The sequence below is a fragment of the Mustela nivalis genome (assembly GCF_964662115.1).
Source record: "Mustela nivalis genome assembly, chromosome: 6".
Classification (NCBI taxonomy): domain Eukaryota; kingdom Metazoa; phylum Chordata; class Mammalia; order Carnivora; family Mustelidae; genus Mustela; species Mustela nivalis.
Genome location: NC_139025.1, coordinates 91,627,205 through 91,655,028, shown reverse-complemented (window position 1 = coordinate 91,655,028; position 27,824 = coordinate 91,627,205). Strand labels below are relative to the sequence as shown.

General features: G+C 43.1%; 1 protein-coding gene across 14 annotated transcripts in view; it reads left to right on the top strand.

Annotated features, from left to right (window-relative positions):
• Positions 1 to 27,824, top strand: part of FMN1 (formin 1) — a gene marked incomplete at its 5' end in the record, with an annotated part of 414,033 nt that overhangs the window by 262,290 nt on the left and 123,919 nt on the right. For all 14 annotated transcript variants that reach the window (XM_082734303.1, XM_082734305.1, XM_082734302.1 and 11 more), the window contains 5 exons: positions 12,988 to 13,049; positions 14,995 to 15,083; positions 21,736 to 21,865; positions 23,325 to 23,471; positions 24,604 to 24,663. In XM_082734303.1, the coding sequence (XP_082590429.1) occupies positions 12,988 to 13,049; positions 14,995 to 15,083; positions 21,736 to 21,865; positions 23,325 to 23,471; positions 24,604 to 24,663 (488 nt within the window). The remainder of the gene's footprint in view (positions 1 to 12,987; positions 13,050 to 14,994; positions 15,084 to 21,735; positions 21,866 to 23,324; positions 23,472 to 24,603; positions 24,664 to 27,824) is intronic.

Sequence of the window (27,824 nt, the reverse complement as noted above, 5' to 3'; positions counted from 1 at the left end):
AACCTTGTGGGACACCTGGGTGGCTCAGTTGGTTAAGCCACTGCCTTCAGATCAGGTCATAATCTCAGGGTCCCGGGATCAAGTCCCGGTATCGGGCTCCTTGTCCAGCAGGGAGCCTGCTTCTCTCTCTATCTCTGCCTGCCACTCTGCCTGCTTGTGCTCTCTCTATGACAAATAAGTAAATAAAATCTTAAAAAAAAAAAATTCTTTAAAAAAAAAACAACCTTGTCTTCCTCATTTGTAAAGGTGGCCACTCTTCTGTTGTCCACGAGACACTGTCTATGAGCCTATGATCTATATTGAAGAAGTGGGATTCTGAAGCTCTGTACCTCCAGGTCTTACAGAAAGTGTGCTCCTTTATGCCATGTTGCATTTTTTCTAAGAATTTCTCTGATCATTAAGCCTTGCTTACAACTCATCGGGCTAACATATCGTGTATAAAAGCCGCTCTTTTTTTTTTTAGTTAATTGGATTTTAAAAAAGTAGACTGAACCTTAGAATAGATGGAATCAGACTGTCATGTGCCCTACTCCAGTACATTTGGGCAAAACTCTCTTCCTTTTCTCCTGCCTTCCTGCCTTCCCACCCTCAGGAAACATGGATTGAATGCCAGTTCTATATCAGGCCCCATGACTACCACAACACATAAGATCCAGACTCTAACATTCTCAAGAGTGCGCGGGGTGGTGGGAGACACGTACAAGGCAGCTCAATGGGATGATGAGTCTTAAGATGAGTCTTAAAGATAAAACAGTGGTCATCACACACAGAAGGACAGAAGGCAGGTGAATAGGAGGCCTGCTAGAATACACAGATGACACGTGAATGTGGGTTGTTTCAGGGCACAGGGCTAAAAAGGTAAGTGGTATCCAGACCAGGCAGGACCCTGAATATCATCATACAAACTTGGGATATTATCCCATGAGTAACAGGGAGACACAATTGAAGAGTGTCGGTGCTATCATCTAATTCCAAATACAGAATGCCTCTCGGGCTGTGGAAGACAGACCTCTAAGGTCTTGCGTGCTCTGGGCCAAGCTGGTACCTCCAACTTGGCTGGGTTGCACTTGCTTCCTGTCTCACCACACACTAACCACAGCAGTCCTCCTTGATTCCTTAAAAAGGCCAAGTTTTTTCCTTCTTCTGTGTCTTTGAAGGAGTAGCCTTTTTGAACGAGCAGCATTGCACATTCCCTCTGTTTGAAATGCTTTTCCACCCCACTAGACTGAGCTCCTTTTCCTTGCTAAGTTTTGGCAAATAGGATGCCTAAGAGAGCCTACACTAAGTTAATTCTTTGAATCTGCCCTACACCTAATACCTCACTTGCTCCTTACTTATGTTTCCATTTATACCCATCACCAGAGTATAAGCTCCAAGAGGGAGATTGCTCAGTGATGTGTCCCTAGCACCTTGTACTGTGCCTAGCACCTGGGTGATGGTCCTTGAGTATCTGTTGAGTGGAGAAACAGAAATCATACTGAAGGAGGATCAGTCTGTTAGAAAGGGATTGTGATGATTGAGATAATAAATATGAAGGCCAGAACTAAGGCTGTGTCTATAGAAATATGGGGGAGACCACAGAAAAGGGCTATTTGGAGAGAGAATTATTCCATTTAGCCACATCAGAGGAAGCAGTGATGGAGAAGAAGTCTTATATGTACCTTGGATTTCTTGCTTCAACAAGAATGTATATAATGAATGGTACCAAAACATAAACTGGAAAGAAAGGAGAAAAAGCATAGGTAGATGATTTGAGCTTGAAATGACTGGAGACATTGAAGCTAATGTGTTCAATGAGCATCTGAAAACTCTAGCCTGATGTGAAGTGGATAGGGCTATGTTGGAGATAGAACATCACCAAAAAGGTTAACCACTTTTATCTGTTTTTCCCTACCCAAGATGGTGTTGGATATCTTGGAGAAGAAATCCAAGTCCCTAAACGGACCGAGGTTTGAAGCACTGCATGACTCAGGGCAGGACCTTGGTTGTGGGGGAAAAATGGTTTCAGGAGAACGATCATAACCCCCCCCCCAGCACCTGTATTTGGTCCAGGAGAAACTCTGAATAACTGATTTACTTCTTGCCGCTTTCCATCTGCTAAACTGGATGACTTGTATTTAAAAGCATTTGGCATCCTTGGACACAGTGACTGCCTACATGATTGCAAATTAGTGTTTTCATTCCACGTTAGTGATTTCCTCTCATTCTTTTCCCAGGGGAGATGGAAAATTGCTGTTGACTGTTCTTGACATAAACCTCTGTATGCCTTGCAACAGACGAGGTGCCAGAAACCTCCTGGCATTCATTTGGAATTTCCCGTACACTCAGAATTTATATTTATAATGTTTAATCTAACATCAAAATAAAACATTTTTTAGCTTAGTTTCTACCAGCCCAGAAACTCAGTTTGGGAGTTCGGTTGCATCAAAGACTATCTTTCTGTTTAGGAATTTCAAATCAAAATGTGAAAGGATGCCAGTGAGTTATGTGCCGGGAGTCTAAAACCCAGATCTGAGAATGCTTACTCGACTTTGCTCCCTTTACCTAATAATATCTAGAAATTGCTGTCAAGGTTAATGCCAGGTGTCTAAAACAGAATGAATTTTACCAGGCATGTGAAATTCACCATGAATTGTCTAGGATTTTACTAAGGAACATTCTAGCCTCCTGAAGGCAGGAGGTCTCCAAAGTCTTTACAGGGCACCCCTACCAGTAAAGAGTTTCAGAACATGCTTCTCAAGCTATGTTCTCTGAACCATGTGTGTCATGTAAACGTGTGACAGAACTAATATTCATGTTATAAAACTCATGCCCAAATATGAACTAAAGTGAGATTAATGTTTTTTGAAATGTCTTACTAACTTTAATTTTGATGGCTTTGAGTTTTTATTGGCTAATATCACAAATAGAGTGAAACTCACTATTAACAATAGTGTATCGAAATCTGCACTTCAAATAGTCCCTTGATAAGATCTCTTATAATTTATGGAGGTCAGTATCTTAGCAAATCCGATTCAACTATCTTTGCTCTTTAACTACTTGCATGGCTGATGGAGAACTTGAACTGGCCATCAAACTGTCTGCTCTGCCATTTTCTTACTGTTGATGGATTATCTTCCAGGGTTTGTCTGCAGGAATCTTTTGAGGGCAACTTTAGTTTATTTTGTCAAGTTTAGTTTAGTTAAAACCAGATTTTAGAATTAGAAAACTTTATTTCAGGGGGCCCCCCAAAATCAGAGGATGTTGGAAGCAAAAGAACGAGCAAGGATGCCATGTAAGGAGTTTTCCCAGTAAAGGTGTTGTGGGCTCCTTACCTGTGGACCTACTAAATGAAAGTGCTAGGGGCAATCAACTTACTATATTGAAAAATCTCATTAAAAAAAAAAATCAGTGAATTTTTTTTTCACAAAAAATCAGTAAATGGAAACAGTAGCCCCAATCCTTCCCTGTGCTTCCCACTTTTTGTCTGAAACACCTGAGCGGCAGGGTTCCCACCCACCCCTTTCTAAGCCACTGTACATTCTTTCACCCCCCCGGGGCTGAGTCCAGAAAGCACAGGGTGGCAAGTCTTTGTACTTTACCTTCAGGCAACTGGCTGAGACCATCCAATCTGCCTGGAATGTAATTTTGGCTTAAAAGAACCAGAACTAATGGAAGAACAGAAGCAGCTTAACCCGAACTCTTTCTCATTCCACTGCCCTACAGAGAACAGAGGGGCTGGCGGAGGGGAGGTTTTGTGAATTCCCTGGCTGTGCCCTTCTTTGAGGTCTGAACCATGGACAATTTTAATTGCACCTATAAAATGGCACGGTGGGCACCTTGCAGCATAGTACATGCCCAAACTTGGGTGAGAATTGGGAGTTTTGCTTTATACGATTGAGCGATTGGAACAGATTAGATAAGCGTCCCTTTCACAACTGTTGTGTCTTCCACCACCCAACAAGCTCCTGCGTCACTCACATTTGCCTCCTGTTTCCATCACAGCCCGAATTAAGGTCCGCACCAACTAACATGCCGCGCAGGCAGGCATCTGGCAATGTAGGGAAGACTGTGCACATGCTCCCTTGGTCATTCTTGTGCTTTGTGGGTCCGGAGGCAACTTTTGTTTGTTTCTTCATGCTCTGTGACTTTGCTTCCCTTTTCAGTCTGTTCTGGCATGTAGTATAAAATTACACTTACTCATATCTTTCCAAGAAAATTTGACTTTATATTACTCTAGAGTTTATTTTCTTTTTATATTTTATATTTTCTTTTTTTAAAGATTTTATTTATGTGACAGAGAGAGAGCACTAGGCAGGGGAGCAGCAGACAGGGGGAGAGGGAGAAGCAGACTCCCCACTGATCAGAGAGCCCAATGTGGGACTCAGTGCCAGGACCTGAGCAGAAGGCAGATGCCCAACTGGCTGAGCCACCCAGACACCCTATATTTATGTTTTCTTTTAAGACGATGCCTTTTCAGTTTCCACATTTCTATTTTTTAGAAATTCTTCTTGCTGTGATTTTAACTGCAATCATGTTTATTTTTAATAACTGCAAACAACTGGCAAAGATTAAAATTGGGATTGTTTTTATTATGCATATTGAGGTAGCATATGAGAATTGAATTATTAGTGATAAATAATGGTGAGGTTATCAGTGTGTATAATATACAAATGAAATTTTTGTAGCATGGGCTATGTATGGTTCCCACGAGGAGGCTGCTGATTAACATAAAAAGCGTGCAATGCCATTTAGAGACAAATGCCAATAGAGGCTGTTGTGTGTAGATGGTTCACTGATTTTTTTTTTGTTTTTTTAAGAGGGTGAGGATTTTAGATGGAGTGATCATTCTTAGCCTAACACTTATAAAAGAAGTGCAATCAGGGCACCTGGGTGGCTCAGTCGACTGAGTGCCCGACTCTTGGCTTTGGCTCAGGTCATGAGCTCTTGGGTCCTGGGATCGAGCCCTGTGCCTTCTGCTCCTCTCTCAGCGGGGAGTCTGCTTGAGATTCTCCCCCTCTGCCCTGCCCCCCACTCACAGGCATGTGCTCATTCTCTCTCTCATAAATAAATAAATCTTTAAAAAAAAAAAAAAAGTGCAATCATAGTCCAGTAATTTGATTATGGAGCTCAGCTTGGGAAATCCAGTTGTGGGGCTTCATGCCTTGATTTCATCATCTGTAAAACTAGGGATAGCAATAGCACCCCTCTCCTGCAAGTAAATGTAAAACACCCACACAAAAAGTGCCCAGTATATGCGGCAATTAATTAATTAAGTATTCATCCCCAGTAAGGTCTGCCTGCAAGACCCACCCTCTGGTGTAGTAGACAGGTTATTTTAAGCTGCTTTAATAATTGGTGTCCTTAGCATTTCATCTGGGTGGAGCTAAGCTTTGTGCTTACCTCTATCTGCACAGGTGTGCCTGGTGCTAGAGGCAGGGCGGAGTGGGCCCTGTAGTGGGAAGAGGAAGGCATATTGACAATGGCGAACAGACCTAGTTCCAGAGCTCTCAGGAGGCAGGCTCTCCCCCAACCCACCCTTCTCCCTGCCGGGTCCTCTTCTTTCCATTCATGCCCAGTTTTATCATAAATTGGTCATCCCTCTCTGTGATGGCCCTGTCCTTATGAGGTGAGCCTGTGGGGAGATGTTCCTGCTGTGCCTTTCCTCAGCTCCGATTCTACTTCTGCCTCATTCCATGACCTCCCATCCTTGCGTTTTCCTTGGTAGAGGTCAAGATAGTTACTCTGTGGGAGTGTTAAGGGGTAGGTTACCTGAGAGTTTGTTGTTTTTTTTTTAAGATTTTATTTATTTTTGAGAGAGAGAATGAGAGAGAGAACATGAGTGGAGGGCAGAGGGAGAGAGAGAAGCAGACTCCCCACTGAGCAGGGAGCCCGAGGCGGGACTCGATCCCTGGACCCTGAGTTCATGACCCGAGCTGAAGGCAGATGTTTAACCAACTGAGCCACCTGGGCTCCTTACCAGAGAGTTTTAAAAACCCAAAGCTTTCTTTATTACCGTCCCCATTTCATTATCTTTCCCTTACAAGTTGAATGTTAAGGAAGCCCTAAGAATATCAGTAATTTGGGCATAATAGCCAATTTTACACTGGCCATTTGGAAGTTAACATTGTTAAGAAAATAATCTCTACTAATAGAGTCAAATAATCCTATTAATCTTTGCTTTCATGGGCTGAGAATAGATTTAGTCCATTTGCAAACAATTTAATAATTAATTTAACACCCACTTTGTGCAAGATGTTCACGCCAACAACTTAAGGAAGGAAACGCAAGGAGGCATAGACTGGGCTGCAGAGATGTGATTTTTAAAATCAACAACAGCCCGGGGCACCTGGGAGCCTCTGCCTTTGGCTCAGGGCATGATCCCAGGGTCCTGGGATTGAGCCCCAGATCAGGTGCTCTGCTTAGCAGGGAGCCTGCTTCCTCCTCTTTCTCTGCCTGCTCTCTGCCTACTTGTGATCTCTGTCCGTCAAATAAGTAAATAAAATCTTTAAAATCAACAACAGCCCAAGCCTAGCAAACCACCCCAGCCCTATCTGTCTGTGGCATCTACCACACCTCGAACAGTTCGATTGACTTTGGCTAAGCCAACAGACTGAGGAGTGTGCCTTTCCTTCCTCAGTCTTCCACGTGTCTCTTACCCAGCAGTGTTCCTTCGGTCGAAAAGAACAGCTCCTTTAAGTAAATGCTTGTTTTTTACTCAGTAGAAGCCCTTCAGACAGCAAGCACAGTCATTTTTTGTTTATTTGCAAATGGTGCATTTGAAGATAGAAAAGTGTTGAGGGGTAAAAATGGCTGGAGGGCTGAGAGAATTCCTGCCTGTTCTCTCTCCTTGCCTTGGTCTTGTGAAAAGCCGCCTTCGACCCAGAGAGGGAATTTCCCTATCATGTGAGACCCTGACCCCGTGCCTGTGCCTGAAGCAGGCACGTAATTTTTATGTGCGCCTGTTAGTTTCAATCGGGGACACTGATCTGCTTTTTGTCCCTGCTGACGGTTATTATATCTTAATGGGCAAAACACTACTCTAATGATCCTTGCGTATGTAATTCTTGGAGTACAGAGCAGGCACCAGAGGACCACATAAAAATGTTTGCCTCAATTTCCCTGCAAAAAAAGGGGCCCAGAAACCAGACTTGACCAAGTAACAGATTTTTAAAGGTAAAGGAACCCAATAAAATTACCAGCTTTTCACAGCGTGTGTCTATTTCCTTTCGACATATTGTGAGGTGTAGGTGAAATATTCTAACTGAACTGACAGTGTGAGTGGGGAGAACTAAGGAGAAGGGGGAGATAAAAGTAAAAACCACCAGCAATGATTGATAGTGCAGTAGCACTGAGTTGTTGGGGTCTCCCCTTTGTGGATTTGACACCTCACCTTTCTGACACCATCTGCAGGCATGTTAGTATAATGAGCCCTAGACAGAGGGGAACAAAAGCTGGCAGGGCTTGAAACTACAGTATCAGGGCTTCGAGGTGTGCTGTAGAATTGTGTAGGCTAGGATTTGCTCCTCCAACTTACAAGATAAAAGGGGTGTGTGTGGGTGTGTGTGTGTGTGTGTGTGTGTGAGAGAGAGAGAGAGAGAGAGAGAACAAGAAAGAGTGCATTTTTTTTTTTAAGTTTAAAATGGAGGGAGATACCCCATCCCAGGCAACTCTAAGAATAATTTAATCAAGGACTGATTTCTTCTATATTGTAATCCTCAGTTAAATAATTAAATGGGTTCATGTAAGGCTTATAAGTTTGATGATAAGAACCTTCAAGAATCAGTTCTCTAAGATACTGGGCCAGTATTAGGGAAATGGAATTATCAGGTATTGATTCCAACCCTATTCGGGAACTTAAACTGTTCTCAGTGAGTAGGAAGCATAATCATGCATACACAAAACAGCTGTCCACGGAGTCCTAGTACCTCTGCCTTTTTACTTTGTAGACCTTTGGCCAGTAATCTAACCTTCCTTGGCAACTCTGGAGAAGAGAAATAATAGAATTCTAACGATTTCCTTAAGCTCCTGGACTCAACCAGCATATCTCTTCATAATGCTTCTTCCACCTCTGAATTTTATTTTCCTTTTTAACTTGTGTTTTTAAGATCCTTACATGGAAGAGGGAAAACCTCAGTGGAATACTTAGTGTTGACCCTAAATTTGTCTAATTCTTCCCCCACCAGTAGGTTTCCTCTCTCCTGTTCCTCCCCCTAGGTCCTTGGGGCAAAATCAACAGGCCTATCCAGCTCTCTGCCTATTTCTGTGGGTGGCCCAAAGCCCTTCCTCCAAATCTAGATGCAAAGCCTCAGGTGGTCTCAACTCCAGCTTCCTCAGCCCCAAGCTGGTTAGTGATACCGCTCTGTAGTGCCCTTTCATGCCCTGCTCCTCTGTCCCGTGCCTTCCCTCCACAGTATTTGCTACCTCTTGTTCATCGGAATAGCTTCTGAAAACAGTTTTTCCAAATTTCAACGTGTCCTATGGAATAGAACTCTGTTCCCTCTACTACTCGTAACTGCTCAGTGCCTCCCTGCTGGATATGGAGCACGTTAGAGGCTCCTCCTCAGGGCATTCAGAATTCTCTGGTCTTGCTCCAAAGGAGAATGAATGCTCTCTTCATGCCAAAAGTGAACTACATGACATCGCCTGCACCTTCCATGAGCCTCTGTCCGCATCTGCTTCTTCCATCTGAAACATCTTACGTCTTTCCAGTTGGTGTTCACTGGCTCTTGGCCCAAATGTACAGATTGTCCTTCCTCAGGAAGAATTTTGCTTGATTAATGGTAATTAATAAGTGGGTGTTTCACGTGTCTGCCTGAAGCAATATAACCGGAATTTTTACTCATAACCTTTCTACCTAAGTAATACTGCTGTTCATTTTTTTTTCTTTAAGATTTTATTTATTCATTTGACAGACAGAGATCACAAGTAGGCAGAGAGGCAGGCAGAGAGAAGGGAGGAAGCAGGCTCCCTGCTGAGCAGTGAGCACCATGCGGGACTTGATCCCAGGACCCCGAGATCATGACCTGAGCCGAAGGCAGAGGCTTAACCCACTGAGCCACCCAGGCGCCAGTGATACTGCTGTTTAAAACATTACTGGAGGTTAAGAATGAAGGGAAAGCTATTTTCCTTACTCTTTCCTTGAAAGTGAGAAAATTTACTTGTGAAGCTGAATCAGTTTTTGGTATGGACTATCCAGGGCAAGCTGCGCATCTACACCGAGGGTGTGGCTGAGGACTTGATAATACAGCTAGACCGACTAAACCTTGATTTTCTTTTTAAACGAGGAACTAATGGGGGTGAGCAAATGACCCTAATTCAGATACACCCCTCCTATGACAACCTTTTCACCTGTCAAAGACGCCATGCTCTCTTTATCAAGAAACTTTTCTTGATACCCAACAGAAGGACTCCATTTGGGGGGATTCCTGTAGCCTCTATCGCATCCACACACTTTTATCCCTGTCACACCCCAGGGGCTATGCCAGGTGCTGGGGTTGTCAAAATGCAGAGAGACGATCTGTGATTGCAGGGCTTCTGCTGTCCGACAGAGGAGGGAAACTGTTCTGTTTCACACCGTAATACAGGTTCTTCTTTAGACTCTTTTCCTTGTGTAAAATACACATGCAGGGCCACAGAAGAGGAAAAGAGCGAGGATTTAAGAATCCAAAGGTCAGGGGGTTCCTTCCAGGGCAGGAAGGTTCTCCCCTGGGCTCTGGGGGAGGAGGTATAGGAAAGGAGAAAGCTATGGTTATGTTGCCCCAAGAAGCTGGAGCACCTTAGCTGGGAGAAGGGCAAGTGGTAGGGGATGAGATTGGAAGTATAGCTTGGGACCAGAAAAGAATGGGCTTAAACATCAGGCCAACGCGTTTGGACTTTACCTGCTATTTAAAGGAAAGACATAGGAGGTATTGTAAATATCAAAGTAAAATGATTAGATTTTCTAATCCCGTGGATTAGAAAAATAATATTGTTAGTACAACAAATGGTAGATTGGTGGGAAAGATGGAAACTGGGGATGCAGATGAGGTGAACTTTCTGAACGGACCCAAAGGTACCTTGTATTTCTTGTAAGACATTTGGGGCTTTATTTTCTATAATTACAACTCTTTGTGCCTACACCTTGACTATTAATAATGCTTCCTGAAGTTGGGCTTTGAGCAGGGTTTTGTGAAGGACCAAATGGGTTTAACAGCAGCGACTCTTATCTGAGACACTCATGAATTCTGGAAAGTTTCATTTATAACACAAACTACTCCATAGTCTGCTTTCTCTAATTCTTTCCAGGTGTTAAAGGAGAGAGGGCATTAGCAAGCATTAAAACACATTGACCATGTGTATATTTGAAAATCATAATGGTCGGGGCGCCTGGGTGGCTCAGTGGTTAAAGCCTCTGCCTTCGGCTCAGGTCATGATCCCAGGGTCCTGGGATCGAGCCTCCTCCTCTCTCTTTCTGCCTGCCTCTCTGCCTACTTGTGATCTGTCTTTCAAATAAATAAAAATCTTTTAAAAAAAAATCATAATGGTCATCGTTCGTTGGTACCATTTTGACTTCATACCATGCTGTAGGTGCTATACCATGCATACATATTACCTCATTTAATATTTTCGGCACGTGATATTAGACCCATTTTATGGATATGCTGAGGCTCGGGCACTTGAACTTGCCAGGATCACATAATGAGTGACAGTCATCCTGGTCTTTTTCTGTACCTTGAGCTTGTTCCTTCATCAGACAAAGAAACTTCCTTTTGCAGTTACCTCTCCCTGGAAAGTTCTTCTCCCAGACATTTACAGAACTGACCTCTTCAGCTCTTAGCTTAAATGTTGCCTCCTCAAAGAAGCCTTCATCAACCATCCTATCTAATGCTGCTCGTTTCTCTACTTCCTTCACAGCATTTTGTTACTTGAAATCATTTACTTGTTTCTTTCCTGTCCCCTGGGCTTGAGTCTAAATTTCGTGAGATCAAGTGTTTTGAACCTCTCACACAAATTTGATTTATATAATCACAGCATTTTAGAACAGTTTCTAGAACTTAATACACATTCAGCAAATATTTAGTCAAGGGCTGGGTGAATGAATAAATAAATGTCCCCAGAGCCCACACTTGTTCTCCAGTCCCATCCTCTAGATGTTTCCTTGTGACTGCCTAGCACACTGGAGAAGAACTGGCTGACCATACAACCTGTCAAACTATGTATCTGAGACCCAGACTGATTAGCTTTTAAAAGCCAAATATTTACTCACCAAAAACACAACCCACAGGTCACTCTCTTTCTCATCAGTTAATATCACTCGGTGGCATCCAAGCTTACAGCTCATATGGAGTATCTACAACTTAGGGTTAGTTCAGAAGACAACTTGTCTGAGTAACTGTTTGTAGAGCTTTACCTTTTCTTACTGCATTCCTCTTGGCAATTTTTTGTAGGAGAATATTGGAATTCACAGAAATGCGGCATTGGTCCCGGCAATTTTTTTTTAAACAGCACCAGCCATGTAGAAATTCACGATCTTTCTAATAAATTTGTGAATTCTTATGATCTCCACACACAAAATAACCGTCCTCAGAGGGCAAATTCTCTCATTCTTCCCTCCAACTACATTTTTCTTTTGTGATTTCAGATTGGGATTTTTAGAAGTGTGATTTTTCCTTTGTCTTAGTGGCATCTGAGCCGGCTTTGTCACTAGCGTGTTAACCTCTTCTTTCCCCACTCTCCCATATCTGAGAATAGCTTGCTAAATTAACCCTAAGTTAGGGTGGCCCACGGAGGAATTTTAAGTACATTTCTCGGTGTTCTGTGAAGTTACGTGATCTTAGCTCAGTTAATTAACTTTGTTAAAATTGTATGTGGGGGGTTGTATGATTCAGCCGCAGAAGGCACAAAACAAATTGAAAGGGACCTGCCCTTTACCTTGATCCTTACCTTCTCCAAAAACCATGGTGTAAGGCCAATGAACAGAATAATGGTTGACGAGCAAAATTTTAAGGCATTCTAAATATCACTGGTTGGTTTAATAAAATTAATTAGCCTGCCACGGAGAAAATTTACTAGCGTGCTGGTTAATTTCACAATGTAAAGTCAGAGAAGGGAGGTAGGGTTGAGAGAACAAACCTTATTAGTTTTGAATAATTATTTAAAGATGTGGAGCTGCCTATTTCAAACACTTTGATTGCCAAATCCATTAGGGCTTTACAGTCTCAATGTTTGTATCCCAGTATATATGGGAAGGAATCTCCCTAGGTGAAATCATAATCATATTAATGAACAGCTAAATGACCTAAAGATACCGAACAACGAGTAGAATCCTAATAAAACCATGAGCATGAGAACTTGCCTTAAGACTAACTCAAGGGAGGTTTCCATAATCTTAATTTGCCATTGATGCAATTATTGCTTTTTCTTGTCTTTTTAATCCAAACAAGATGTTTGCAGTGGCCATGGAAAGGTGCCTAAAATCACATGCCTGAATTCGTTTAATTTGCCAACGTTGTCTTTTTTCTCTCTTCCTGGTAATGGGCAAGAGTCAGTTCTGGTGCATTAGGTACTAAATCTCCTCAATTACCAGCCGGGAAGAAAGATTTAAAATTGTGCTTCAAACCTACAAACTGATTTAGTTTTAAAGCACCAACTCTTCTCCTGTGGAGCCTAAATTGAACTGCAGAGAGGATCCAGAAGTTGAGGAGTTAAACCAGGCACGGCCAAGGCTCATGCCAGTGATAGGAACCGTTTTGGTTTCTTTCATCAGATCCCCCCTGGTGCAAAAGGAAAGAGAGAGAGAGAGAAAGAGAGAGGGAGAGAGAGAAAGAAAGAAAGAAAGGGAGAAAGAAGAGAAAGAAAGGAAGGGAGGGAGGAAGGAAGAAAGGAAAGAAAAACACAACTTATATAAGGAAGCACAGTGTTCTGCTGCCTGGAAGCTAGACGTGGAGTGTGGCTAGCTCATTAGTGTGGGGGAGTCTAATCAAACCTCTTCTCTTCCCCCCCCCTTTCTTTTTGGGTCCTTGGCAGCCATTTTCAATGTGGATGACTCTGTGGTTGATCTGGAGACCTTGGCAGCTTTATATGAAAATGTGAGTATCAAAGACATACAGAGGCAGAGTTTTCAGATTTTCACGTCTTCACTAATTAAAAAAAATATTAAGGTCTAAAAAATGGTTATATGTGACTCCTTCTGCCCTCCTGCCCTTCCCCGTCCCCAGATCACTAAACCATCCATGCTCTTTGGCCGTGAGGATTTTAACATAGCAAGGGAGAGATTCAGGCATAGTTTCTATAAATGTACACTCAAACAAGAACAGACGTGAGCAAAGCACTGGGTTCCGACCCCACTGTGGTATCTGGGTTAGCAGCTCTCTTTGCACACCTGCGTGGGGGGTGGTTCAAGGTAGAGACCCCTTCTAGGCCGTGGAACCCAGCCCTGTGCTTACGGTTGGAGTGAGCGAAGCTAAGCTACCGGCTTACTGTTGGGGCACACCACTGTCTTCCTCTGAGGAATGGGAATACTAATACCACCTTGGATGACTCCTTTTGGATCAGATGAGCTAATGACACTGAATGTGGGAAGTAGTAGAAGATAGTGGGTGTGTGCTTTGCGTTTAGAGTCAGACAATTTTAGATTTGAGGTTCCACTCTGTTATTGACTCTGAGTAACGTTGGAACCAATTCAGTTCCTTCAGCCTGTTTGATCATCAGTACAATGGGCATGATAAAGGGCTCTATCTGATTTTGTATTAAAACAGAATTTGATATAGGTAACAATAACAATATGTTTGAAAATACACAGCACTGGACACATAAGTGCTCTTTAAATTTAGGATATATGTGGAATAACCAGCAGAATTGGGAGGCTTTCTTGAGAGGAACACACAGGAGAGTTAGAATTCCCATGGTCGTTAACATTTCTGATTCGTTGACTCTGCTAGAATTTGAAAAGAATGAACCAGATTCTCTTTATTGAAGTAATGATATTTCCCCGGGAAGCTGCCTGGAGCTCTATAGTATTTTCCAGTCACCAAGTTTAAAAAAAGATTCAATGTTATATCTCCTGGGACCTTGTGTCCCTTATAGAAAATTCCCAGAGGGCAGTAATCCAACCTGCGATTGCCAGTTCCCTAAACATTTTCACATCCTTTATATCTATCAGGAGCTGTTTAGTACAACTGGATGGGAACTTCTCACGTCCCATCAGCAGGGCTTTTGTTAATAGGAAGGTGAAACAAATACCAGGCCACTGGGAGCTAATAGTGCATTTGTGGTATACCTGGGGGGCAACATGGTGTTATGGGGGAAAGAGAGACTCTGAGTCAGGCCCTTTATCCAGTACATCGTCTGAGCCTTGGTAGAATTATCTGAAAAACAAAGATACAGTAATTGGTATTGAAGGACTCTGTAAAAGGCAGAGTGCCTTCTAGATGCTTCTTGCTGCTGCCATGAGCTCAGGACTGGGCACGTGGGCAGTACTCATTAGCTCACAGCAGAGGAGAGCTGCCTGAAGTGGATCGCTGGATAAATTGAGAAAATAACGTAACTAAATGCCAAAAGGAGCAGCGGAGATGAGTGTTAACAAAATTCAGAGAAAGAGAAGGTGGAGACTAGAAACGAAAAAGTCAGGAGCATACGTGAGTTGGGAGGGCTGTTCTAAGAATCAGGAAACAAATGCTGAGGACAACTGACTGCTAACCTGCTTACAGGGGAAGAGATAGGGGATTCAGTAGCAATCCAGCGTCCTGGCTTCCAGGACATCCTGCGGTCTCCTGGTATGGCCGTTGGCTTTGACCAGTGATTCTCCGGTGGTAGCATGCGTCAGAATCCCCTGGGGGGCTTGCTGCTCCTCCCCACCAACCCCCCAGCTTCTTAGGACCCGGAGAGAGCCAATCATTTGCATTTCTAACTAGAAGCAGAACTAGATGCCAATGCTGCTGGTCCAGAGACCACACTTGGTCTCATTAGACTGCTTTAGACTGCTACTCATTGTTCATTATTTCTGTGCTTTGTTTGATTCCTCCTTCAACCCAGAGAGCCCAAGAGGATGAACTGGTTAAAATAAGGAAGTACTACGAGACATCCAAAGAAGAAGAACTGAAGCTGCTGGACAAGCCTGAGCAGTAAGGACGCTTGAACTCTTTGCTGTTAAGCCCAAAGGACAAGTGCGATCTCTGTCCCCCTGCCTCCCCACTCAGAGTAATTGCACCTAAACCGTGCAGTGAGCAGAGTCATAGGGCCGTCATCCCCGTGACCCACTTCATGCAGCAGAATGACCTGACTGCCGGGAAACGTAGCCGGGGGATTTGTGCTGCTGGATCTAAGATGTCTCAACCCCTCTCCCCACCCCTCATGGTTCCCCTTTCTTGTTCTAGCAGCTTGTTAATTCCTCCTAGACTAAACATTCTGGCCAAAAGGGTAGCTGAGGAAGGAAGAAGGCATTGCTCTGTTTAAGGTTCTGCGGATGTAGTTAAAAAAAGATGATGGCAGACTCACAGAATCCAAGTTGATTTTCCTAAATGCTGTATCCAGTAAACACGGCCTGAACGTGCCAGCTTTCCCTCACATCCCTCCACCTGCTCTGCCCAATGGACAGGGGACCTTTTCCTACTCTTGGCATCTGCTCGTTTTTCTCTCTATTCACCATCTAGTGTTGTTTGCTCTCCAGTTGGGGCTGTTAAGCCACAGCCTTTGAAAGCCTAGACCTCTTATAAGGAATGGAGTGGCTCTTGCCTTGGCTGGGCTCTTGGGGTCTGCACACCACAGATAAGTATATGGGACTCTGAGTTCCTGGACCCCACCTACCTTTTCATGGCACAAGATTGAGGATGTAGAATGGGTCCAGAGTGGACAGAAGAATCCTTTGCCTGTCACCCCCTTGAATGCTTCATTCGTGTCCAATTCAGGCCACTCCCCTCAGCCTGGAGATGAGGCAGGGGATAGAAAACACAGCAGAAACTAAGCAATAATGTTTAGGGCAACAAGTGAGCCCTAGAGACATCTAAGTTTTTGTGGCTCATATCAACCCTTCCATGGCTTGCCCTTGGGTCCACTAGAATGCCCCACAGCCCTTGGATTGCCTGGAGAAAATGACTAGGTGGGGGATTTCTAGGTTTACTCGGTTACTGGCAAGCCTCTGGGATCATTTTGGGAATCTTCGATGAATTGTTCTCACACGGAAGAGAGGCCAGTCTCTACCCCACTCTCTGGCCACTCTAGAAGCCACTCTCTACCCCACCCCCACCCTGCCTCAAGTTAGTTCATGAAGCCTAAAAATATTGTGAATCAGCGCAAAGGGGGTTCTGCTGCCATTCTGGCCCATCACTTTGAGCTACACTCCCTACCAATTCCTCCCCCTGACCAATCCTGTGGTCCACTCCCAGGTCCTGTTTCCTAATAATAAATTAATTCCCACTAAGGTGCTAACGATGGAACGTGAAGTGACTCATAATGGGATACTTAGACACTGACAAGGCCATGAGGAGTATTTGAAGACTGTCTTAGTCAGCATGGGTTGCTATAACAAAGTACCCTAAGCTGGGTGACTTAGAAACAACAGAACTTTATTTCTTGTAGTTCTGCAGTTCGGAAGTCTGAGATTCGGGTGCCGTTCCGGTTGGGTTTTGGTGAGAACCCTCTTCCAGACAGACTGCCAACTTCTCTCAGTGTCCTCCCATGACGGAAAGCAAAGAGAAGGAAGCAAGCTCTGGTGTCTCTTCTCCTAAGGTTACTAATTTCACCCATGAGGGCTCAACGCTCATGACTTAAGTGCCTCCCAAAGGCCCTGTCTCCTTAAACCATCACATTGAGGGTTAAGATATCAACATATAAATTTGGGGGGGAACATAAACACTCAGCCCTTAATAGGGCCAATAGGACATATCAAGCATTTGGGCAGCCCCAACTGTGTCACACTGAGCAGTGATCTCTCAGCCTAGAGTTCCCAAACTTTTCACGTAAAGCATCATAGAGTATTTTAGGCTTTGTTGGAAGTACTTAAACCATAGACAATATGTAAACAAATGGGCATGACTCTATCAGTAGAATTTTATTTAGGGACACTGAAATTTGAATGTTACATTATTTGTGTAGAAGTCAAAAAAATGTTATCTTTATCTCGATTCTTTTTCATCCAATTTAAAAATATAAAAGCCATTCTTGTTGGTGGGCCATACAAAAACAAGTGATGAACTGAATTTGGCCCATGGGCTATACTTTGCCAACTCCTGCTCCATGCTCTGGGAGGAGCTGACCCAGTGAAGAGTGGGTTTCTGCTAAGGGAAGGGTTCCCCTTTTCCTTTCCTTTCCCTCCCCTTCCTATTATCTTTCTAGCATTATTTTTGGAGATTAATTGCCAGGGCACAGAATAGCAGTGGCAGGTAATTAACAGATAAATTTACAAATCCTGCTTTCTCTGCTGATGATCTGGATAAGAGAGCATCTTCCAAGTTTGTGCATGGTCATGGCAGCGGCTCCCCAGAGATGCTAAGCTAAGATGATGTGCTCAGGCTCAGTTGCACAGAGGTCGGGGCTTCAAGCCTGAGTGAATTTCACCCTCGCTCTTGACCTCCTTCATCGGGCGGCATTTGTTTGATCTTAGCCAGAGTCCAATTTCCTGGCAACTTGCTTGCCATCAGCTCCAAGTTAGTTGACTATAAGCATGTTTTACATGCTGGAAAATATGAATCATTTATAGTTTCAACACTGCGATTGCCTAAGATCCCTGTGATGCCCAGTCCTATAAATCATAGCATGGAGAAGGTGGTCTCCTCACTCACCTCATCGGCTCTCTTGCAGCCCAGTGCCAGACTGAGAATGCCATTTCCCATAGAAGGGTCACCTGCTCCGGCCTGAGCTGTCTGAGAGCCACCCCTTCCAAGGATAGCCCTCAACTGTTGGCATTCTGCCTTGGGATGGTGGTAAGGGGAGGGAAGGAGAGACTCTATCGGGTTTGATTAGGCCAAGCACCTGTTTTCTGTGGCCGGGAGGGAGGACACCAGGTCCGGCCTACTGGGATGCTCTGCTAGGGTTCCCGGTTACCTCACGAAGCAAACAGGAAGCGACTTGGTATACTGTTAGTGTACTCCTTGTGAAAGAACAGAATACATGACGCTGGGTGCCCAGCCCTTGTTCACACACACCTGAGATGGTACCATGTGGGGGTCTAGGGGATGATAACCTAAATATGAGTCCCTTAAAACAATGGGACATGTTGCCTCATTCCACCTGTCAGCTGAGTCGGTGCCGCAGACGGGGAACCCGTGCAATGTCGTGGGCCGAGCCTGTCTCCTAAAGACAGACTGGAGGGGCAGCCCTTCCTGGGAAAGTATGCCTACCCTGGGGAAGAATGGGAAGATCCCCAATCTGCGGCTTCTTTGAGCTTGTTTGGTCCTCTTTGTAACTGGCCTTAGGATATAAAGTTAGACCAGTCCAAAAGGAAATCAACCTCTACGTTTTCCTAAGTATCAAGGCCCCATGTCCAAGACCCATACTTGGGGCTTTGTGCTAGCGTTCTTATCCCTGCTCTTATGGGGAGAGTAGAAATCGCAGCTGGGGGGATCAGATACTTACCAGACACTCCGAGCCTTTGGGGCTCCTTTATACTTTAGGTACTCTTCTAGATAAACAGGAAAGGAGCTACAGTACCTTCCCTCAAGCCTTTGCCTGGCTGTTTTGGGATGGAAAGTAACAAAAAATCATAGTTTTTCTAAATGTGTGTCTCCAGTAAATCTTATCTTCACATCCTACCAGATGTCCAAGCCCAAAACCCGCAAGTCTTCCTGGACAGTTCTCAGCATTCCTTGGGGTCGGTCAGTTACTCCGGTTCTTGCCGCCGGAATAGCTCTCTCATGCCCTAGCCCCTCCGCACTCACCCCTGGCCTGCCCTCTTAGCACACCACAGCTGCGGTCTAGACGGTCTTCCAGCCTCAACTCCACTGCCCGCTCCCACTAACAAGCCAAGCCACTGCTGTGCCGCTTTTTAAAACTAAAGGCCCAAAGTATCACTTACTTCTCTGTTCAGAACCCTTTGTTCATTCAGGAAACATTGCACCTCTTGATTTTAGAACACAAAGCCCCATTTTAGCATCTGAGTTCTAGTTGTCTTGCCCCAAAAACACCATTCATCCCGTCTGGGCCCCCCACAACTGTCGCTCCCGTGTGTCCCGCACCAGCACCCAAGGGCTCCAGGGAACCTGAGCCGACGTGGTCCGTCCCGGGCTCTGACTTGGAAGCCCTGCAGTTGGCTTTCATAGGCCCCATCAGTGATGATCCTTACCACACTCTGTGGTAATCTGTGACTTATTTTTCAGGATATCAAGAAGGAATGGTGTGTAAGTTAAATTCTGTTCTCAGGTCTTAGCATGGTGCCTGACACACCACAGAAGCTTAATGCATGTCTACAGGACTGACTAACATTCTTGGGGACTGACTGCCTGGTACGAATTTCTGGTGACACATTCCCTACATCTTTATCCAGAAAGTAGTGTAAAATTCTGGAACTTGCCTTCCTCCTCTAACTCTGGGTATGCATTTCAGACCCTTCTTCCTGCACAGACCTCTGGATCTTTAAGGGTCTTTGAGAAACCTCTTAGTCCAATTCCTAATCCCAGTAAAGCTTGATCCCAGAGAACCATGTGGTTCTTTTTGACTCTTTCCTGGGTACCATTAAGTTGGTGAGCCCATGGCCACGTCTTCTTATATGGACCCTACACCTCCTTTTCTTGAGACTAGTTTTAAGTCATCGTTCATCCAGCATTTCATCTTTTTCACCTATGTCCTTGCTGGTGAACTGAGGCGTCGATCTGCGTCTTCTCTCACACTGTGGTCTCCATAAACGCTTCACTCACTGTGTTTATTTAAACTACAAAGTGCACAATACTCTGCAGATCTCAGTCCTACTTGGGGAAGAGTGTCTGGCAGTCACTGTTGGAAGAGGAGAAAGGCAGGTCGTGACCCCTGAGGTAGCTCTTAGCATTACCTGAATAAGTACAGCTTCCCACCACACCCCTCAGAACCCAATGCCACCAGTCCCACAAGATTTCACTACTTACATTTATGAAACCTGGTGATACCCCTGATTTTTTTTTAAAGATTTTATTTATTTATTTGACAGACAGAGATCACAAGTAGGCAGAGAGGCAGGCAGAGAGAGAGGAGGGAGCAGGCTTGATCATGTGGGGCTTGATCCCAGGACCCTGGGATCATGACCTGAGCGAAAGGCAGAGGCTTTAACTCACTGAGCCACCCAGGCACCCCATATACCCCTGATTTTGATCACAAACGAATGAGTGGTTTAATACTAATCTGAAAGAAGCATTTTACATATAAGGTATAATTTTTAATCCTGTCCTTACTCATAATTCTTTGGGTTTCCATATTTTTATCCCATCACATGGTTTTCATAATAATCAGAGTTACAGAACTTTGAAGCAAAGTTTTATGGGCGTTCCTTGCTTTACTTTAGTGTCATGAGGAAAAAAAAAAAAAGAAGAAGAAGAATGGGGCACCTGGCTGGCTCAGTCATTAAAGCAGGTGACTGTTGATCTCAGGTTCTTGAGTTCAAGCCCCACATTGGACACAGTGCTTAATTTTTAAAAAGGTGGCATTGGGGGGTTGTGGAGAGGAAAGAAAAGAAAAAAGATTATGACCTGGATCCTGGATGTAAGATAAGTTTTTTTTTAAACAGCTGATAATTAGAATCTTACTAAAACCCAAGTCTCCCTTAAAAAAAGCAAAGTAAAAGAGGCACAGAGTATAAGCTAAGGAAATCCTTTGGGTATGGAAAGAAGAAGGGTTCAGCTTTGCTCCTATGGAAAACATTCTTGGTGAGAGATTGCAAAATGTCAAAGTAATGACGTTATGCGTTGACCAAGACTTTCAGAAATATCAGGTAATCATCATTTCAGCCCCAGAATGAATTTAATAGCTGTTAGTAGATTCTCTCCTTCCCTGAATTCATGCCCAACTCTTTCCACCGTTTTAGTGTGTTTTAGTTTATGCCCCCTCTTCTGGAGGTTGGCCTGGAGAGCATGTAGCTCTTCCAACTTAATTTTGCAAAGGGCACCAGTGCCCAGCTGCTCAGACAGTGAGCTTCTGTGTGTAGATTAGTACTCACCTTTAGCTTTAAAAAATCTGTCTTACCATAGTTTTTAAGATTGATGTCCACTTCATGAGTACCTGCTTTGTTCCACGTACCAAGCTGTGAACTCTGTCTGCCTAGGTAAGCCGATGTGGGAAAGTAAACAAATTATCTGTAGAATAGTGCCTCTATAGACCATTATCTAATCCAGTGTGCAAGAAATAGTTGCCTCTCATTTCAGGTAGAGACATTTTGTCATTTTTCTACAGACTTTCGCCTTCAGCCTTCACTTGAATTTGCCTGTGCAAAATAGACTCTTAGAGAATGCTGCATGATAAAGGGCATTCATTATGTGTTTTCATACGCTAAAAAGTAATGCTTTTTATTTTAATCTCCTATTTGCACAGCAGGAGATAACTCCTTGTGGTTCCATATTACTGCACTTCCTGCTCCTAAAGTAATTTATACACCATACATTTATACACCATCCTAGAAACCGATCTGAGAAATGGCTCCATTGTCAATAATAGAAAACATACCCTTGGAGTTCCTCAAGTGTGCCTCTTGGATACATTTTATAATTGTTAAATTGTTATCGTAAAATAAGGAATCTTTTTCAGCTATGGTGGATGTTTTTCAGCTCTTTTTTTTTTCTTTGTATAAGCAGCTAGATGATTCATTGTTCATTTCTGCAGATTTTTACATGAGTTAGCCCAGATCCCAAATTTTGCTGAACGGGCCCAGTGCATAATCTTCAGATCTGTCTTTTCGGAGAGTATCACCTCCTTGCACCGAAAGGTAGAGATCGTCACAAGAGCTTCTAAGGTATGTTTGCTGTCTAATTTAAAAGGCTAGTTGTGCCCTAATTGAGGGTAAAAGGAGGAAGTAGGGAGTGGGAGGATCAACTAGACCCTTTGTAGAAAACCTTTGGACTTAAGATCCTGTTTTTTTAAGTATAGCTGTGGTGATTATCATTAAGTGTGAGTATGTGTGTGAGTGCAGGTGAATGAGTGGGGAAGAGAGAGAGAAAGTCAGATGCAGGCTGATGGGGAGAAGGAGGGAAAAAATGACACTTCTATAGATGTCTTCTTAGATATTCCGGACACTTTCTATAGTACATACTGGCCACTTAACACCAACCCAACTAGTGTAGTTTATCTGCTGTTCAACCGGCTGGGTTGCAAGAAATGTTGTGTTAGACCCATGCACCTGATCATCTGAAAGGTATCTACAGAGTGAAATAAAGATTCTAGAGACTTGATAAGTGAAACAAATGATTACGATAATGGGTGGCAGGCAAGTACATTTTTGTTGGCTTTACCACACTGGCATTCCTTGTAAATTCTAATACTTGTTTTTTCTCACAGTGACCCATGTCCTTAAGAACGTGGTGATCCTCTCTACATACTGTAGTATTTAATTCTTACCTGAAAGCATGATTTTTTTCCTTCCAAAATATAAAAGATTTCAATAAAGAAAGTATAAATACTTCCCAGGTATAATGTACACCCTCTAATAACACCCTAAAAGGTCTGAAGAGAGGTTGGCCTAGAGCTGCATTTGCCTTTTCTTCTTTACCCTAAAATAAAAGAAAATAAAGTCAACTCAGACTCTAGAGAAGTATCAATTTTAAAAATTTGCACTTTGAGAGAAAAAGCAGGAAAGTAAATGGTTCAAGGAGGTGAAGAAAACCCTAAGCAGATTTAAATTGTCAAAAGTAATAGACATATCAACAAATACTTAATAAACATAACCTGTGGCCTTGAAATACATTATCATAGTTCACCTCGGAGGAGTATACCCAAGGATAAAGAAAATAAACTTGCTTTTAAACCTATCCTACATTTAACTGTACTGTTTATATAGATACATTGTCCAAAAACATGTCCTCAAATGATATTAAACTAACCCTTTCTGCTTAGAAGTCACCAGATGTAAAGTCTGACTATAGCAACTCTTTCTGAAATACACAAATATTTTAAAATAAATATTTGGAAAATGAAACCGGCTGAAGTAAAAATACAAATACTCATATTTAATCCACAATATTAAGACAGGCACAGCTCATAATTTATTGAAAGGCTAGAAAACGATGACTGATTAGTGTATTTTTTTCAGACTCTTAAATGTCTTAATAAAGTGTATTTTCCATTTCACCAGCTGCCAAGGCAGTTGGCACCATGCCAGCAAACAGCCTGATGGGTGCTCAGTAAATATTTGTTGTTGAATGAACATAGGCGCCTTTGAAGTTCAACTCCCTAATAATTGGTGTTTGCCATCACAGGGCTTGCTGCACATGAAGAGTGTGAAGGATATTTTAGCTCTCATTCTGGCTTTTGGAAATTATATGAATGGAGGAAATAGGACTCGGGGACAAGCAGATGGATATAGCTTAGAAATTCTACCCAAACTCAAGGACGTCAAAAGTCGGGTATTTATTTTTCATAGCTAGATTCCATGATTTGCCATTTTGTTCCTTCTCTACCTGTAATTTAAAAAAAAAAAAAAATTCTTGGTTGCTCCATTCATCTCCTTTCTCGCTCTAACAATACATGTTTTTTTCTTTGCTTTCTTTTGACTCTTGACTAGAGAGAGGTTTTTCATGTTTGATCTTATTGAGATGACAAAATCCCCAATATTGGTTTGCACTAAAAGAACACAATTGCATGTTGAACTGTAATGAGCAAAGAAAACAGATAGCACAGCAGTAGCAGTCAGAGCACAAGTCTTGAATTTGTTTGAATTTAGGGTTGGCTACTTGTAATTTACTCATTCTTGAGTCAGGAGCAATGTTGCATCACCAGTAGACCTGAGCATTTGAGTTATTCTTTTGCCCACAACAATTGGGCTGGGGGTCTACTGTCAAACTCTCTGAGCCTGATTATCATTTGGCTCCACACCCCTGCAGAGCTCCCTCTTTAGAAACAACCAGCCCATATCTAGGAGTCCCAGGGGGAGCAGGGGGAGTGAAGGGAGGGGAAACACACAGGCAAATTAGAATTAGACCCATGTGAACAAGACACAAAGGCTGCCTTGTGGGAGGGCCTGCTTGCCCCTGGCCTCCTAGGGTCATAAAGTGGCATGGCGTTCCTTTTAAGCTGTCCTGATTGTTTTTCACGCCATTAAGAACACACATTTTTTTGAAAAGTGGGAAGGGAGGGATGGTTTTCTGTTCTAGTCCCTGGTTCCCTTTGGCGCTCCCCCACTCCCTCCTGTCTTGGCTTTCTGCCAAAAAATAATGGGACAGTGTGTGTATTTGTTTGTTTGTTTTAGCCATTATCTCAGAGGTCTTGTGGATTATCTGTTTGGGGTTTTCTTTTCCCACAAAGAATTGTGGAGTGTCATTTCTTTGTATAGATGCCATTAAAAAGAAAGAAAGAAAGAAAGAAAATGATGGGACAAAGAGAGGAGAAAGGAAAACCGTGCCAGTCATAAACAGAAATCAGGACCGGGTATCACAGATTAAAAGTATTAGGGTCACAAACTGAGATTTCGGTCCTCAACTATATACTATGGCAGTCTCATGTGAATGATTTTCATTTAAGCTTCTCTTTTAAACCTAGGATAATGGGATTAATCTGGTGGACTATGTCGTGAAATATTACCTGCGTTACTATGATCAGGTAAGAAATGGCATTCTGTGGAAAACTACACTAATGGGATTTCAACTCTTACACATTGTTGGCATTCAGAAATTGGATGATGGATGGATGGATGGATTTCAAGTCCAACACAGAATCTGAGAGCTCTCCGGCCTCCTTGGTTTACAGATGGGAACGCTGAAGCCAAGAAAGTTTAGTTGACTTTTGGAAAGAGAAGCATTATTCATTGCCTCTCAGTCTGCTGCCTCCTAATCCGCTATATAATGCAGTTTTAGAGAGACCCCCGGTGATCTGGGCCTTCCGGCCAGTTCGTGAGGGTCTCCATGTAATCTATATCCATTCGGTAATTGTTTCTATCTGAAACTAGTTCTGGGCTCCAGACCAAAATTGAGGAATTTAAGAGGCAGTAATGCCCCATACCTTATCAGTCGTGGTCATCTGTGAACAAGTTGAAGAAGTGGGATTTGAAATCCGTCCTCTCTGCTTCCATTACACGAGCCATGAGAAATAAAAATTTCAGTGGGAATCCACCTGAGCACAATTTTCTAAGTTCTGTTCCTTCTCATTAAATTGAGAACAAGGAGTCCTAACTTTACGAAGAAAGAGGTACTGTGGTAAGGTGTTGGGAAACCTAGCAGTCAGCAAGCACAACGGGGGAAAGTCTCAGGAAAACTGTCATCGACACTCCTGCTTAGCTATCCACACAAGCAGGGCTTTTCCTAGGCACCAAGGGAAGAAAAGTAAAGGTTCCAGCACCATGTTTTCCAAAGGCCTATAATTCCCCCCGGAAGACAAGAGAAACACTGATGAAGTCTACCACCCTGCCTCCTCCCCTCCTCATCGAACCCTTCTCAGTGCACCTGCAATGAATCATCTCCCACCCCCCTCCTGAAACTTCTCCTGTTTCTGCCGAGGACATTATCATTTCGGTCATTCAGGCATGAAGCTCGTGCTCCTCTCTGGTTCCTCTCTGTCCTTCAACTAAATTGTTTCTCGTGTTTCTTTACTGATTTTCATCCCTGTGCCCCCACTTACCAGGCCTTAAGGTAACTCACCTAGAGTATTCCTGTTGCTTCCCAGCTGGTGTCCCCAGCTCTCATTCCTCACTCCCTCCCCCTCCAGTCCATCCCACACCTGAGGGATGTGGGAGGCCCCACCAGTTTTTAGAGTTGTGGTCGTATTGTATCACTTTTTTAATACAAAAATAGAAATGCCCCCCCATTTTCAAAAAGTGAATTAAGACTCTACCCAATTGAATCCCAGTCTTTTACAACCATGCTTTTATGACCTTCCCCCTACACACACTGTGTGATCCAACTCAAGACCCTATGTTTTTCAAACACACCCTATGGTTTTCTCACTGATGTGTTTTTACATCCGATGTTCTCTCTAACTGGACCTATCGTTCTAGTAGCCTTTTTTTTTTTTTTTAAGTTTTTATTACCATATAATGTATTATTAGCCCCAGGGATACAGGTCTGTGAATCGCCAGGTTTACACCCTTCACAGCCCTCACCATAGCCCATACCTTCCCCAGTGTCCATAACCCCACCACCCTCTCCCTACCCCCTCCCCCATCACTAGCCTTTTTATAGATCTTTTGTTTTCCGTTATGAATACTCTCTTAAAATAATACATTAAAAGGCCTTTTGGGGAAAAGCTCCCAGTAGCAGCATACATATTTGCAACATAATAGGCAACATGCTTTTCAGAATCAACAGGGAAAGGACAACTGGTCTCCTTTCATTTTAAAAAAAAAAAAAAGTGACACAAGAGACCGCAGGTAATTTACCAAAACAACAGCAATGACAGCAGCAGCAACAACAACAAAAAACCAAATAGAAGGCATAAATTGCCAACTAGGTTTATAAAGTTGGCAATATAAATGGGTCAGACCTTTCTCCGGACTGTCACAAATGGCTGACTGAGTTATTCTCGGTTTAAGGTCTCTAGGTATAATAGGACCCATATCTTGCCTGCTCTTGACTCACCAAATTGTGTTCTATAAAGGACACTTTCAAAAAAATTCACAGGGAGGTGTCATGTGCTTGCCAAGCTGTCTCCCAAGGGTGCGGTGCCTGTTTATACGGGACACCCTTTCCTCATCCATGCAAATGTGCTGTCTGGATGAGCAAGACTTTGACCTCTCTAGATCAGAAGCCCTAGATATATGTATAATCTTTCTAGGAACTTTTATCCTAAAGAAGTAAATAAGGATATGCCTCACCATTTTCCTTAAAATCATTTGTAATAACAAAGTATAGCAAAATTTTTGGTAGCTGTCCAAAGGTAGAGACTAGGGTCAAATGAATCATGCTAGAGTTCTGAAATGGAATAATATCCTGCCATGGAAAGGAGAAAATTTAGTGACATTGAAAAATACTCGAGCTTCTTTTATATTGCAAATGTGTGCTTAAAATAACATATAATATAATTTCAAATATATAAACATACATAAACATGCAGAAAAAACCTGGAATATCAGATATATGTAAAAATGTTTGATTATTTCTGGGTGGTAGGAATGGAAGAGATTTTTGCTTTCTTCTGTCTTTCAATTAGACTTAATGAGCCTGAGTCACTTCGTAAAAGGGGAAAAAAGATAAAACAAAAAGTAGCACAATTGTACATGGCCCTTCTTCCATGAAGTCTTTGTTTACTTCCTCATCTCGTGCTTGTTTGAAGCCTGGGAACACTTGTGTTGAGCCTCTGTCATGACATGTCGTATTCTGTCTTACATGTGGATATCAGTGAGCAATTACCTGTTAGCTTTGCCTTGCTCCTTGAGGTCCAGAACTCATCATTGTCTGTTTTGGGGCGTCTGTAATTTAGGTGTCTGACAAAGACTTACTAGGTTGAATCTACCGTAAGTATCTACAAGAGTGCAGTGAGTGAGTGGCCTCTGTAGATAACTGGGAGCAAAGAGGTGAGAGCTTTTTTCTAGTAGAGTGGGGCAGGCATGTTGAAGCTTCGGGTAATATGCAGATACCCGAAGTTCTGACAGCAGGTACCAGTATGACAGGAGAATTACCCTGAAGAATCTCAAGAGGTCACATTTCTAGTCTAGGGTTAACGTAAGCAGATGTACCTTGTAGTGCCTGCCTCAACCGAGTCTCATGAATTGTGTCAGAGGGCTGAAATTTACCAATGAAATGTGGCTCTCGAAGAGAGCTGGATGCAGT